The 14,664-nt window shown below is 44.6% G+C and overlaps 1 protein-coding gene across 2 annotated transcripts in view; it reads right to left on the bottom strand.

The window, feature by feature from the left end:
• The window catches only part of RNF121 (ring finger protein 121), a 66,893-nt gene that overhangs the window by 30,774 nt on the left and 21,455 nt on the right, over positions 1-14,664 (bottom strand). For both annotated transcript variants that reach the window (XM_033948141.1, XM_033948142.1), the window contains exons 5-6: positions 6,199-6,306; positions 3,202-3,322 (exon numbers count right to left, since the gene is read on the bottom strand). In XM_033948141.1, the coding sequence (XP_033804032.1) occupies positions 3,202-3,322; positions 6,199-6,306 (229 nt within the window). The remainder of the gene's footprint in view (positions 1-3,201; positions 3,323-6,198; positions 6,307-14,664) is intronic.

Here is a 14,664-nt window from a genome sequence, read left to right as displayed (position 1 = left end):
GCAGCACTGACGTCAAGCTTTACGCTCTCCCACTCGGCCCCATGCTGATTTCCGAATGGCTGCGTCAGTTCTTGCGAGTCCTGTGAGAACCTACAGCAGCCATTTGGAAAGCAGCGTATCTTTATTAGGGACCCCGTAGAGTAGTGGATGGAGAGGAGATGGCAACACTGCTCACTGATCTCTTAGTCTCATAGAAGAAATGCCCCTTCTGTATGACTGTGGAGGAATGAGAACCCTTCTTAGAGATCCAGGAATGTTGCTAATCCTTGGCGTGAGATCTATCAGTTGACACTTTACTGCCTTCCAGAAGGCACTCCTTATCTAGACTCATCTGAGCCAAGTTTGAGATCCTTCCCAAAACGAAGATGACCCCAAAAACGAAGTTTAATCAGGCTCGAGGAATGGGCATCGACATGGCAGATGAGGTTCAACGTGGATAAGTGTAAAGTGATGCATGTCGGTAACAAAAATCTCATGCATGAATACAGGATGTCCGGGGCAGTACTTGGAGAGACCTCCCAGGAAAGAGAGTTGGAAGTTCTGATCGACAAGTCAATGAAGCCGTCCGCGCAATGAGCGGTAGCGGCGAAAAGGGCAAATAGAATGCTGGGAATTATAAAGAAGGGCATCACGAACAAATTGGAGAAGGTTATTATGCTGCTGTATCGGGCCATGGTGCGCCCTCACCTGGAGTACTGCGTCCAACACAGATCGCCGTACATGAAGAAGGACACGGTACTACTCAAAAAGGGTCCAGAGAAGGGCGACTAAGATGGTTAAGGGGCTGGAGGGGTTGCAGTATAGTGAAAGATTAGAGAAACTGGGCATTTTCTCCCTTGAACAGAGGAGATTGAGAGGGGACATGATCGAAACATTCAAGGTACTGAAGGGAATAGACTTAGTAGATAAGGACAGGTTGTTCACCCTCTCCAAGGTAGGGAGAACGAGAGGGAACTCTCTAAAATTGAAAGGGGATCGATGCCGTACGAACGTAAGGAAGTTCTTCTTCACCCAGAGAGTGGTAGAAAACTGGAACGCTCTTCTGGAGTCTGTCATAGGGGAAAACACCTTCCAGGAATTCAAAACAAAGCAAGACAAGTTCCTGCTGAACCGGAACATAATCAGATAGGGCTAGTCTCAGTTAGGGCGCTGGTCTTTGACCAGAGGGCCACCGCGTGAGCAGACTGCTGGGCAAGATGGACCACTGGTCTGACCCAGCAGCGGTAGTTCTTATGTTCTTTATTTGGCATTGTTGCTCAGAAGCAACATGTGTCTTCTAGGGCTCTTATGGGAGATCTGCATCTCCAAATGCCTGTTACTTGGCACTGTTGCTCTCGTTCAACATCGAATTACATAAAGCAGCCGTTTCACCATCTGCCAATTAAAGGGTTAAATGAGACTTAAGAGGCAAAATCAGCTGCCCAATTCCACAATCATACCATTAATTGACCTGGAGCAAAATGTGAATTAATCAGAAGACATAAGAAAAGAAATCTGCCTCCAACTCGAAAAGAGCTACCCCTACTGAAACCATGAGCTCCTACTATATGACTGCCCAAGCTACAGACCGTCACCTGGGCTCCAAGGACTATGGAACGAAAAACCTATTTAAGGAGCAGCTCTATCTTCCTGCAATGAGTGTGGTCTGTCTTTGCCATTTCTGGGACATAAACTGTAGAAGTCTGTCCTTTAGTTTATGTCGAAGCCCACTCAAGTCCATTCCAATCTATCTTGCCTTATGTCTGCCCATCTCAATATACAAAAACATTTTCATCTATATATGGTTATATGGCATTTATTAATTTATAAAGCAAAAGATTGTTTCTACTGAATCATTGCTTGATTTTGTAATTGTAGGGATTCAGTTTAATGTTATACACTCCTGTATTTTGTGGATAATCTATTACAGTGTCAAAACCCTCCAATCACAGAAGTTATAATTTACTTTTACAGTATTGCCAAACTTGAAAGAAGAGCAAGAGTTAAGGGAATATTCCAATCTTACAGAGGCAGGTCTTGAGAGACAAATCTGATCAATTTCTTTGACTGGGTGACCAGAGAATTGGATAGAGGGAGTGCGCTGGATATGGTGTATTTAGGTTTTAGCAAAGCCTTTGACAATGTTCCACACAGATGTCTAATAAATAAACTGAGTGCCCTCGGGATGGGTCCCAAAGTGACGGGCTGGGTCAGGAACTGGTTGAGTGGAAGATGACAGAGAGTAGTGGTCAATGGAGATCGCTCTGAGGAAAGGGATGTTACCAGTGGTGTACCGCAAAGTTATGTTCTTGGGCCTGTTCTTTTTAACATTTTTGTAAGCAATTTTGCTGAAGGGCTGACAGGTAACATTTGCCTTTTTGCGGATGATACCAAAATCTGCAATAGGGTAGATTTCCCTGATGGTGTGAACAACATGAAGAAGGACCTAGTGAAGCTTGACGATTAGTCTGAAATTTGGCAACTAAAATTTTTGCAAGGTCATGCATTTGGGCTGCAAAAACCCGAAGGAACAGTAGAGTTTTGTACATGAAAGAGGAACAGTACTTGGGTGTGATAGAATGTGATGATCTAAAGGTGGCCAAACAGGTTTAAAAGGCGATAGCAAAAGCTAGAAGGATGCTGCGGTGCATAGGAAGAGGTATGGACAGTAGGAAAAAGGAGGTATTGATGCCCCTGTATAAGACTGGTGATACCTCATTTAGAATACTGTGTACAATTCTGGAGATCTCGCCTTCAAAAAGATATAAAAAGGATGGAATACGTTCAGAGGAAGGCTACTAAAATGGTCAGTGGTCTTCGCCATCAAGCGTATGGGATCAGACTTAAAGATCGCAATATACTTTCGAGGAAAGGTAGGAGATATGATAGAGATGTTTAAATACCTACATGGTATAAATGTGCATGAGGCGAATCTCTCTCATTTGAAAGGAAGCACCAGAATGAGAGAGCATAGGATGAAGTTAAGAGGAGGAAATACTTTTTTTACAGAAAGGGTGGTAGATATGTGGAATGGGCTCCCGAGACAGAGACTGTATCTGAGTTCATGAAGTCATAGGACAGGCATGTGGGATCTCTTAGGGAGAGATGAAGATAGTGGATGAGCAAACTGGATGGGCCATTTGGCCTTTATCTGCCATCATGTTTCTCTGTGTGTGTTTTTGTAGCAGGGAACATATGCTATTTTCTGAAGCGGTCACTTACCCCTATCGTGGATGCCATATAATCTGCACACATTTCTGCAAAGTCCCGCTCAAGAACTCCATAATAGAGGCCGTAAAAGAGGAGAGAAATCCCAAAGTCCATGGCATCTTCTGGTTTGATTCTGCAATTAAAAATGGCAGTAGCTCAAGCGCATGGGAGAAGGGGATCCTGCTCACTAAAAAGCTGTTATTCTAGAATGGTCAGATGCCCCAGTGAGGAATACATTACATTCCTAAGTGCGATATCAGCCATTATTTCCTATCTGGTGTCACAAGAATTAAGAAATATTGTACTGCTCAAGTCAAATACTGTACAGTACTGTTATTATAGAGACACCTGCTGGCCAATATCTGCATAGCATGAGATATTAAATGGTTCTTTGGTTGTGGGATACTTGTGAGTGGAGGATGAAGCAAATGAGAAAAAGTGTCTAAACTCAAGTCATTTGTATAGGCCTCAGATAAAACACATGATTAAAATAGCATGCTATCTTACAGCTGGAAAGTTTACTGTAGGATTCATTAACTGTATATTGCACTAACTCTATATACACTTCTCCCTCCGTATTCACTGTGATAGGGGATTAACAGAACCGCAAATACAGAAAAAAGCGAGAATAACTTTTTTATATGTCATTCACTGTTTTCTATTAAAAACCATCGTGAATATGGTGAAACCACGAATAACATGGTGAGAGACCTGGCCTGCTTCTGAAGGAGAGGCAAAACACAGTGAAGAAAGTGCTGGGAATCAGCGATTTCTCTAAGCAAGCTGTCGTAATTTGGGGGGAGGAGCCAGCATGCTAAAAACCGTGAATAATTGAAACCGCAAATGCTGAAACTGCAAATACGGAGGGAGAAGTGTACAGCATACCCACGTGACCTGTTAAGGAATTTACTAATAACTACAACAAGCAGAGGATTAAAAAATAAAGTTCCCGACACAGCATATTTCACTTTTTATTAGGGAACACTCAATGAAATTACTTGCAATCACTTTTAAAACAAATAGAAGGAAATATTTTTTTTCTCAAAGAACAGTTAAGCACTGGAACTCATTGCCAGAGCATGTAGTTTCAGGGGTTAGCATAGCTGGGTTTAAGAAAGGTTTGGACAAGTTCCTGGAGGAAAAGGTCCATAGTCGGCTACTGAGATAGACATGGGGGAATCCACTGTCCTGGATCAGTAGCATGGAATCTTTCTACTCTTTGGGATTCTACATGGAACGTTGCTACTCTTTGGGGATTCCTCATGGAATCGTGTTATTGTTTGAGAATCAGCAAAGAAGTGGGGAAGGAACTGTACACGTCAACCTGAGATAAAATTGAGTTTATTAAATACAATCATCTATTAAGATGCAAAACATATGAGATAATCAGTTTGTCTTTCATATACAATCATCTATTAAGATGCAAAACATATGAGATAATCAGTCTGTCTTTTAAAGACAGACTGATTATCTCATATGTTTTGCATCTTAATAGATGATTGTATTTAATAAACTCAATTTTATCTCAGGTTGACGTGTACAGTTCCTGCCCCACTTCTTCTCTGTTGCATATTTGCCATTGTTTGAGATTCCACATGGAACGTTGCTACTCTTTGGGGATTCCTCATGGAATCTTGTTATTGAGATTCTACACGGAACGTTGCTACGAGATTCTATAATGTTGCTACTATTTGGGTTTCTGCCAGGTACTGTGACCTGGATTGGCCGCTGTTTGAAACAGGTAACTGGGCTAGATGGACCATTGGCTGTTTCTATTATGAATCTGTAAAGCAGTTTGTTCCCGAGGTAGATAAGTAGAGCGGTTTTCTATACCAAATCTGATAATGTTGTCAGTTACTAAGTGATATATTATTGCACTAGTCATTAAGCCCGTTACATTAACGGGTGCTAGAATATATGTCTGTCTGTCTTTCTTTATTTCTGTCTCTCTCTCCCTCCCGCTATCTTTCTTTCTGTCTGTCTCTCTCCCTGGCCCCCTTTGTCTTGTCTGTCTTTCTGTCTCTCCCTGCCCCTGTGTCTTTCTTCTTTTCTTTCTGTCTCCCTTCCTCCCACTGTCTGTCTTTCTTTCTATCTGTCTGTCTCTCTCCCAGCCTCCTATGCAGCAGCATTTCTCTCCCCTCCCACTTCCCTGTGCAGCCACAGCAGCATTCCCTCCCTCTCCATTTCCCTCCCTTCACACCTCTTCCCTGTGCAGCAGCAGCGTTTCCCCTTCCCCCCCTTTCCCTTCTCACGGTCTAGGCAGCTTCTTTAGTCCGTTGCCGCCCCCCCCTTCCCTTTCCTTCCCGCGGTCCCGACAAACCTGCCGACTCCAGCCTTCAGCACACGCTGCTTTGGGGCCTTCTACTGCCCTGATTTACTCTGCCGCGTCTCTGATGATGTCATCAGAGACATGCCAGAGTAAATCAGGGCAGTAGAAGGGCCCGAAGCAGCATGTGCAGAGTACTGCAGGCTGCTGGAGTAGGCAGGTTTGGAGTCGGGACCACGGGAAGGGGGAGGGGCGGCAAGACGTCAGGAGAACTGAGTTACCGAAGAGCAGGGAGTCCAGCAATGGTGACCAGTGCTGCGAGTGTAGGTAGGAGCTGGGGACTCGCGCATGCGCACTCCTGCTTGGCCACGGAACTACGGAACATGGAACAGGGAATACAGAACACGAAAGTTGGAGTGCGCATGCGCGGCTAGCGTTTTATTATATAGGATGGTTATTTATATTTGGTTTACTGCAAATTTCTCGAGCTGCGATTGTTGCATTCTTTGAATTGTTGAAACCACCCAAGATAAAGAGTTTCTTTCGGCAGTGGCCATCTGAAAAAATAAAAACAGGGCTAGAAAATTCCAGGATCAGAAAGCAATTTCTAGTCACCATGGCTACCTGGCATCTGGGATTTGCCAAGCTCTGCCTTAAGCAAATGCCTATGTAATGGTGAAAGAAAAGCTCATGAGATCCGATTGAGCTTGAAGCCCAGAAGGAACAGCAGTTACCAGACGCACCTGAAAATCAAGTTCAGTCCAAACAGAGTGAACATGATCGCCATATAGCCCACAATCCCAGTGGCATAGCTCAACTTGTACAACAGCAGGAACCATTTATAAACCAATCTGTAAGAAAATGAGAGGAAAAAAGTGAGATTTTTGCAATAACCAACCATCAAAGAGAGCAAGACTGGAGATGGGAGTTATAGTTAACTATCCCCCGCTTGTATACTGACTTACCAACACAAAACTGAGACATACAATTTCAAAAATACATTACGACATACAACAGCATTGGTTAAAATACAATTTCAATGCATTACTATCAGTTAAAACATAGGTTAAAAATGAATGAAATATAAAAACACCATCGTAAATATTAAAAAAAAAAAATCAGCATTCTTGTTTATCAAATAAGTACGTTTTTTATCATTTCCTAAATGTAAAGTAAGAGTTGGCTTGAGCAATCAACGGGCCCATCCAGGAGTTCATCTTCCCTGCTTGATACGCCAATGTCCTGTAACGACAGGCCCTTGGGGTGGGGAAGATGAACATACCCGAATAAAACAATTTCAAGTACGATATCAAATAAGAGGGTTATAATCCAAAAAGTGTCTTATAAAAGCACTCTGGCCCCAAATAGGAGCCAATGCAGTCTGGCATAAAAAGGACTAACATGATCTAATTTTTTAAGACCAAAAGTCAATGGACCACAGCATTCTGAACTACCGTATTTTCACGCATATAACGTGCGCGTTATACGTGTTTTTACAAACCGTGCATAACCTTGCGCGGTATACGCGTGAGCGCGCTATATAAAATTTTTTTTACATAGTTCCCACCCCGCCCGACGCCCGATTCATCATCCGGAAGGACCGCTCGTACCCCCACCGCTCGCACTCCCACCCCGATGGACCGCTCGCACTCCCTCCCGAAGAACCGCTCGCACCCCACAGCCTCCCCCCTCCCCCATGGAAAAGCTGTCTACATTGTTTCCGGATGCCAGTGAGCCCAGCTGCTTCCTCTGCCGGCGGTCCTGCCCCTTCTCTGAGCACTGCTGCGCTGCTTCCTCTTCCGGCGGTCCCGCCCTTTCTCTGACGTCAGAGAAAGGGTGGGACCGCCGGAAGAGGAAGCAGCGTAGCACAGGGCTCAGAGAAGGGGCGGGACCGCCGGCAGAGGAAGCAGCTGGGCTCACTGGCATCCAGAAACAAGGCAGACAGCTTCTCCCTGGGGGAGGGGGGGGAGGCTGTGGGGGTGTGAGCGGTTCTTCGGGTGGGAGTGCAAGCGGTCCATCGGGGTGGGAGTGCGAGCGGTGGGGGTGCGAGCGGTCCTTCCGGATGATGAATCGGGCATCGGGGGGGGGGGGGGCATCAGGCTTTCAGGATGGGGACAGGACTTCAAGGGGGGACAGGCAGACCTTCAAGGGGGGACAGGACTTCAAGGGGGGGCAGCCAGAGGAGAGTTGGGGCAGCGAACGGAGAGTCGGGGCAGCGAAAGGAAAGTCGGGGCGGGTGAAAGGAGAGTCGGGGCAGCCAGAGGAGAGTCAGGGCAGCCAGAGGAGAGTCGGGGCGGCATGCGCGGTATACCCGTGAGCGCGGTATATAAAAATTTATTTACATAAATTTGTGTTTCCCGCGCGCTATACCCGTGTGCGCGTTTTACTTGGGTGCGCGTTATCTACATGAAAATACGGTAATCGGAGTCTTAATAAAGTTTTTTTCTGGTAACCCTAAATAAACAATATTACAATAATCCAAGGTTGCTGGTCCAGTCTACTGGATTATCTACCTTGGATTATTGTAATATTGTTTATTTAGGGTTAGCAAAAAAGATTAAGACTCTGATTAGTTCAGAATGCTGTAGTCCGTTTGAGTCTTAAAAAATATGATCATGTTAGTCCTTTTTATGCCAGACTACATTGGCTGCCATTTGGGGCCAGAGTGTTTTTTTATTAAACTGCAATAACGGTTTTTAGCGCAGGGAGCCATGCTGAATGCTTCGTGCTGCTCCTGACGCTCCTAGAGTTCCTATGAGTGTCGGGAGCAGCGCAGCTCCCTGCACTAAAAACCACTAATGCGGTTTAGTAAAAAAAAAGGGGGGGGGGATTTATTAGGTATTTCCCTGTCCCCAGAAGGCTTACAAGCTAAGTTTGTACCTGAGGTAATGGAAGGTTAAGCAACTTGCCCAAGGTCAAAAGGAGAAATATTTGACCTGGACTTCCCTGGTTATCGGCCTGATGCTCTATCCACTAAGCTACTCTTCCACGGCACACATTCAGCTGGAATTGAACTGTCTAATGTGTTCTAGGATAGAGATTTCAATGCTGCTCCAAAATATTCAGCCTCAGAAGGAAGTTCACGCCACCATGCTTCAAGATTTTGCCTGGACGTTCTAATCCTCAGCTAGATCATTATTCATTCTGGCGTCCCTCTTTCATTGTTTAGATGTCTCACGCCACTCTCCACTTCAGGTGCATTGCGCTCATCTCAACGGAATCTACTGACAATGCAGATGTGACAAAATAACGCTAACCCCATTGTTGGCGCAGTAGGTCCATAACTCTGGAATAGATGAGCAAAATACTCGACATCAAACTTGCCAGAAAAGTCTAAAGTCCTGTTGAAGACGCTTTTGGATTAAACCAACGAGGGAGCCATCAAGCTCAGACTGGTGGAGCCAACTGGGGAAGTGGGACACTAAACACATTGAAAGCATTTTAAATGGATTGAAACTCTAATTGAACTTTGCTTTTCCTTTAAGGTTAAATTTTTACTTTTGCCCATTTTAATTACTACATCGGAAATAATCTGTAAAATGTACAGCAGGAAAACCTGAATAAATCTGAACATGGTAGTAAAGTACACTTCATGATACTGAGCACTATTTATTCCTTCTTGGGTCAGACCGATGGTCCATCAAGCCCAGTAGCCCGTTCTCACGGTGGCTAGTCCCTGGCCAAAACCCAAGGAGTAGCAACATTCCAACATCTCAAAGAATAGCAAGATTCCGGAACCCCAATGAGAGCAACATTCCAGAGCTGAGATTGTGATGTCATAATGCCTCATTCCACAGCCAACCTCAGCCGTGATGTCACAATGGCTTGATTGCCCTATACCTGGCTCACGTAAGAACATAAGAAGAGCCATACTGGGTCAGAACAATGGTCCATCAAGCCCAGTAGCTAGTTCTCAAGTGGCCAAAACAGATGATCTTTTCTCTCTTAGTGCTTCATAGAGTTTATTTTCTCCTCATATGTCTACAACTACTTAAATTCTATAGCGCTACCGGATGCCAGCAACGTTCGGGCCTGGAGGACTGTCACTGTGCTGACAAGTGGGGAAAACCCCTAATGACTAAGTGAAGACCTCATGCGTCTTGGCCTGAAGAAAGTTCCAAATAGGGTTGGAAGCACAAAAGTTCAAAAATGATTCGACACATTGTGATTCAATCATGGCAGGAGATAAGCCTTTGTGAAATTAACAAAGATCTACCTTCTCTTGAATTTGGGATAAGCCCTTTAGAATTTTCACAGATTCTTCCAGGTCTTTCAAATTCACATCAGTGTGAGAGAGGAATGGGATAGACTCTAACTTACCACTGCGATAACAGGTAGGAAAGCTAACCAAAGGGGAGAGTGGTCTAGTGGTCAGAGCTGCTGTGAGTAGACAATGACACGGGGACAATTTTTCCCCATCCCCGCAGGAACTCAATTTCCCCGTCCTGTCCCCGTGAGTTTTGTCGCTGCCCCTGACCAATTCCTGTAAGCTCTGCCTTAACCCTTTCAGGACCATAAGGATCGTAGGCCAATTTTTGTGGTTTTGACAACATTTTTATGGTAAAAAGGGCTTGCAGATGCCAAAAAATTGATTTTTTTTGTGAAATATTATTTTTTTAAAAAAAAATCAAACTTCTGGCTTATGGACAGTGTGGCAAGTGAATCTTCTCGTCAATCTGGCAACGACACTAATGAATGAATGTCGGAACCAGTTTGTTTACATAAAGGCAGTATCCTATGGAATCCGTACATATCAAATTTAGAACTGTAGACTATCCCAATCAAAATTTATAGGATTTTAAAGTTATGGGACAAATATGTCCCTTGGTCCTGAAAGGGTTAACCGCACAAGCCTTGAACACTTATTATTTTAAAGTGTTTGAGGCTTGTACAGATGAGGACAGAGCTTACAGGGATGGGGCAGGGACAGGAAAAGAACTGGACAGGACGGGACAGGAAAATGAGCTCCCACGGGGACAGGGAAAAATATGTCTCCGTGTCATTCTCTAGTTGCGAGTTCAATCCCAGCCTGCTCCTTGTGTTTTACAGTCCACTTTGTCCGAAGTAAGTTATTGTCCGTCTTCCTCATTTTATTGTACATTGCTCTGAAATTTGGAAAAAGTGATATTATCAAAATTTTAAATAAACTTGAAACTTGAGGGAAAATACTTAACAACAACATAAGAGTTGTCATACTGGGAAAGACCGAAGGTCCATCAAGCCTAGCCAGTATCCCGTTTCCAACAGTGGCCAACCCAGGTCCCAAGCAGTAAAACAGATTTTATGCTTAATTCAAGAGTACCCGATCACTATTCAATGTATTGTAAATCATTTTGGGTTGACCTCTTCATGAAAAGGTGGTTAATAAATCCATCCATAAATAAAATCTACAGAACTTAATTTATTTTCAGTTTTATTGTACAATACCTTTCATAGTGCTGTATTTGACGCTACAGTGAAGAACTAAGCTCAGAGAATTTGTAGACTTAATTGGAGATCAGCTTAAAATGCTATTGTGGAAACTTTCCTTTTCTTCAGGAACGTTTTCCTCCATTTTCGTTGTGTTGTGATCACCAGTGACCCCCCCCCCCCCAACCTACCTCTTTTCTTTACTTTTACTTGGGCTTGTTCTTTTTCTAATTGTAAAATACTTCTTCAATCATTTCTTATTGTTCCTTGCTTGAGTAATTTTATTAAATTGCATACCTACCGTACCTGAAAGCAGTTACTTACCGTAACAGGTGTTATCCAGGGACAGCAGGTAGATATTCTCACGGATGGGTGACATCACCAACGGAGCCCCGGTATGGACCACTTTAAAAGTGCATCGCCACTTTAAATCTTCAGAAAACTCACGATAGTCCGCACCGACCATTCGTGAGTGCCTTCCTGACCGATGTAGGCACGCAGTCCCTCAGTTAGGATAAGCCAGCTAAGAAGCCAACCCAGGGAGGTGGGTGGGTTGTGAGAATATCTGCCTGCTGCCCCTGGATAACACCTGTTACGGTAAGTAACTGTGCTTTATCCCAGGACAAGTAGGTAGCATATTCTCATGAATGGGTGACCTCCAAACTAACAGAAATGGGATGGTGGGAGTGTTGGCCTTTAGGAAAATAAATTTTGTAATACAAATTGGTCGAAGTGCCCATCCCGTCTGGAGAAAGACTCCAGACAGTAGTGAGAAGTGAATGTATGAACTAAGGACCAGGTGGCAGCTTTACAGATCTCCTCAATGGGAGTAGATCTGAGGAAAGCTACAGAAGCTGCCATAGCTCTAATTTTGTGAGCTATGACATGACTGTCCAGTGCCAGTCCAATCTGAGCACAGCAGAACGAGATGCAGGCAGCCAGTCAGTTGGAAATTGTTCTTTTGGAAACAGGATGCCCCAACTTGTTTGGATCAAAAGAGAGGAAAAGTTGGGGAGATGTTCAATGTGGCTTTGTCCTGTCAATATAATAGGCCAAAGCCGTTTACAGTACAAAGTATGCAAAGTGGTTTCTCCAGCACGAGAATGAGGCTTGGGGAAAAACACTGGTAGAACAATTGACTGATTAAGTTGGAAGTCAGTGACAACTTTTGGAAGAAACTTTGGATGTGTACGTAGAACCACCTTGTCATGATGAAAAACTGTGAAAGGTAGATCTGCTACTAATGCTTATAACTAACTAACCCTTCTGGCAGAGGTGAGAACAATAAGGAAGACCACTTTCCAGGTGAGAAACTTGAGATATGCTGTGGCCATTGGTTCAAATGGTGGCTTCATCAAACTGGAAAGAACCACATTAACCTAGACTACAGGAGGAGGCTTGAGAGGTGGTTTCACATTTAAAGTCCCTTCATAAATCTCGATACCAATGGATGAGCAGTGAGAGGTTTTCCCTCTACTGGCGTGTGAAAAGCTGTAATAGCGATGAGATGAACTCTGATAGATGTAGATTTAAGTCCAGAGTCAGACAGAAAGAGAAGATAATCCAAGGAAGTTGGATCATGATGATGAAGAAGACACCAGGAAGAAATCCTAGTCCACTTTTGTTGGTAACATTGCTGAGTGGCTGGTTTCCTGGAGGCGTCAACAATATGTTGAACAGGCTGAGAGAGACGTAATTCAGAAGAGCTCAACCCTGGAGAAACCAAGCAGTTAGGTGGAGCGATTGCAGGTTGGGATGAAGAAGTGATTCTTGATTCTGAGTGAGCAGAGTAGGAAATACTGTAAGAGGTATGGGCTCCCAGGAGCTGGGTTGAAGTAGAAGGGAGAACCAATGTTGCCTGGGCCACCGTGACGCAATGAGGATCATGTTTGCGGTTCCTTCTTGAGCTTGAACAGAGTTCTCAACATGAGAGGAGTTGGAGGAAATGCATATAGAAACAGGCCCGTCCAGTCCAAGAGAAAGGCATCTGCTTCCAGACGGAGAGGAGAATAAAGCCTGGAGCAAAACTGGGGCAACTGGTGATTGTGAGGAGCTGCAAACAAGTCCATGTGTGGAGTTCCCCATTGAGTAAAGATGGACTGGAGAGTTGCAGAGTTGAGAATCCATTTGTGAAACTGAAGAATTCTGCTGTGGTTGTCTGCTAGGGAATTCTTCTCCCCTTGAATGTAGACAGCCTTCAAGAACAGAATGCGAGCTGTCACCCAAGTCAAGATTTTCTGGGCCTCCTCACACAACAGGAGAGAGCCCGTGCCTCCTTGCTTGTTTATGTAGTACATTGCTACTTGATTGTCTGTGCAAAGGAGGAGGACTTGAGGGCAGAGAAAATGATGGAAGGCCTTGAGGGCATAACACATTGCTCTGAGTTCCAGGAAATTGATGTGAAATTTCCGTTCCCTGGCGGTCCAAAGACCTTGAGTCTGAAGATCGTCCATATGAGCCCCCAGGCATAGTCGTGATGACTTTGTGATGAGGGGGCAAGTGAAAAAGGAGACCTCTGTAGAAATTGGAAGAGGTCATCCACCATTGAAGTGACTACAGAAGAGATGAGGTCACAGATATATGTTGTGAGAGACGATCTGTCGCTTGTGACCACTGAGAAGCAAGGGTCCACTGAGGAGTGCGAAGATGTAGCCTTGCCAGTGGTGTCACATGGAAGCCATGTGTCCTAGAAGAACCATCATATGCCTGGCAGAGATGGATTGAAGAGGAAGCAGTTGCTGACACAGACTTATGAGAGCCTGAAGGCGATCTAGGGGAAGAAACACTCTCATGAGAGTGGTGTCTAGGATTGCCCAAATGAACTGCAGACGTTGAGTCGGAATGAGATGTGATTTGGGAAAGTTGACTTTGAATCCTAGTATCTGAAAAGAAATGTTTTGAGATGTTGCTTGGACTACTTCATAAGATGAAACAGTCTTGATCAACCAGTCATCCAGATAAGGAAAGATTTGAAGGCTGTGGGAATGAAGAGATGCGGCCACTACAATGAGGCACTTCGTGAAGACTCTGGGAGAAGATGCCAGGCCAAAGGGAAGGACCTTGTACTGGTAATGACATCGATTGATCTGGAAACGGAGGTACTTCCTGGAAGCTGGATGAATTGGAATATGAGTGTAGGCTTCCTTGAGATCCAGAGAGCATAGCCAGTCGTTTTGATTGAGGAGAGGATAAAGAAGGGTGAGGGACAGCATCCTGAATTTCTCTTTGACCAGAAATTTGTTGAGAGCTCTGAGATCCAGGATGGGTCTCAGTCCTCCGGTCTTCTTGGGGACTAAGAAGTAACAGGATAGAATCCCTGATCTTGCTGATTGAGGGGAACTTCCTCGATGGCGTTCAGCAGAAGGGATTGAACCTCCTGCAGAAGAAGGGAGGACTGTGCAGGGTCCAAAACAGACTCTCTTGGAGGATGGTCTGGTGGCAGGGTGTGAAAATTGAGAGTGTAACCCTGACGAATGATGGTGAGGACCCAGAGGTCTGATGTTATGAGCTCCCAGCGAGCTATGAAAAATTGGAGACGGCCTCTGATGGGTTGAGGCAAATGTTGACGTTGGCTATGCTCTGAAGAAACACGTCAGAAAGGCTGGGTACCTTTATATGGGCCAGCCTGTTGCTTTTGCTGCTGTTGACGTGGCTGTTATTGTTGCCTCTGTCTCCTGGGTTGAGACTGGGCTGGAGTTGCAGGTTTCTCAGCATACCTTCTCTGATAGGAAGAGGCTGATCTGAAGGGGTGAGAAGGTGAAGGTTTCTTTTTGGGCTTCATCAGAGTGTCCCATCTGGTC

This window comes from Geotrypetes seraphini, chromosome 6 (genome assembly GCF_902459505.1).
Source record: "Geotrypetes seraphini chromosome 6, aGeoSer1.1, whole genome shotgun sequence".
Classification (NCBI taxonomy): Eukaryota; Metazoa; Chordata; class Amphibia; order Gymnophiona; family Dermophiidae; genus Geotrypetes; species Geotrypetes seraphini.
The sequence above is the reverse complement of the archived record's forward strand: the minus strand, read 5'-3'. Positions and strand labels throughout refer to the sequence as shown.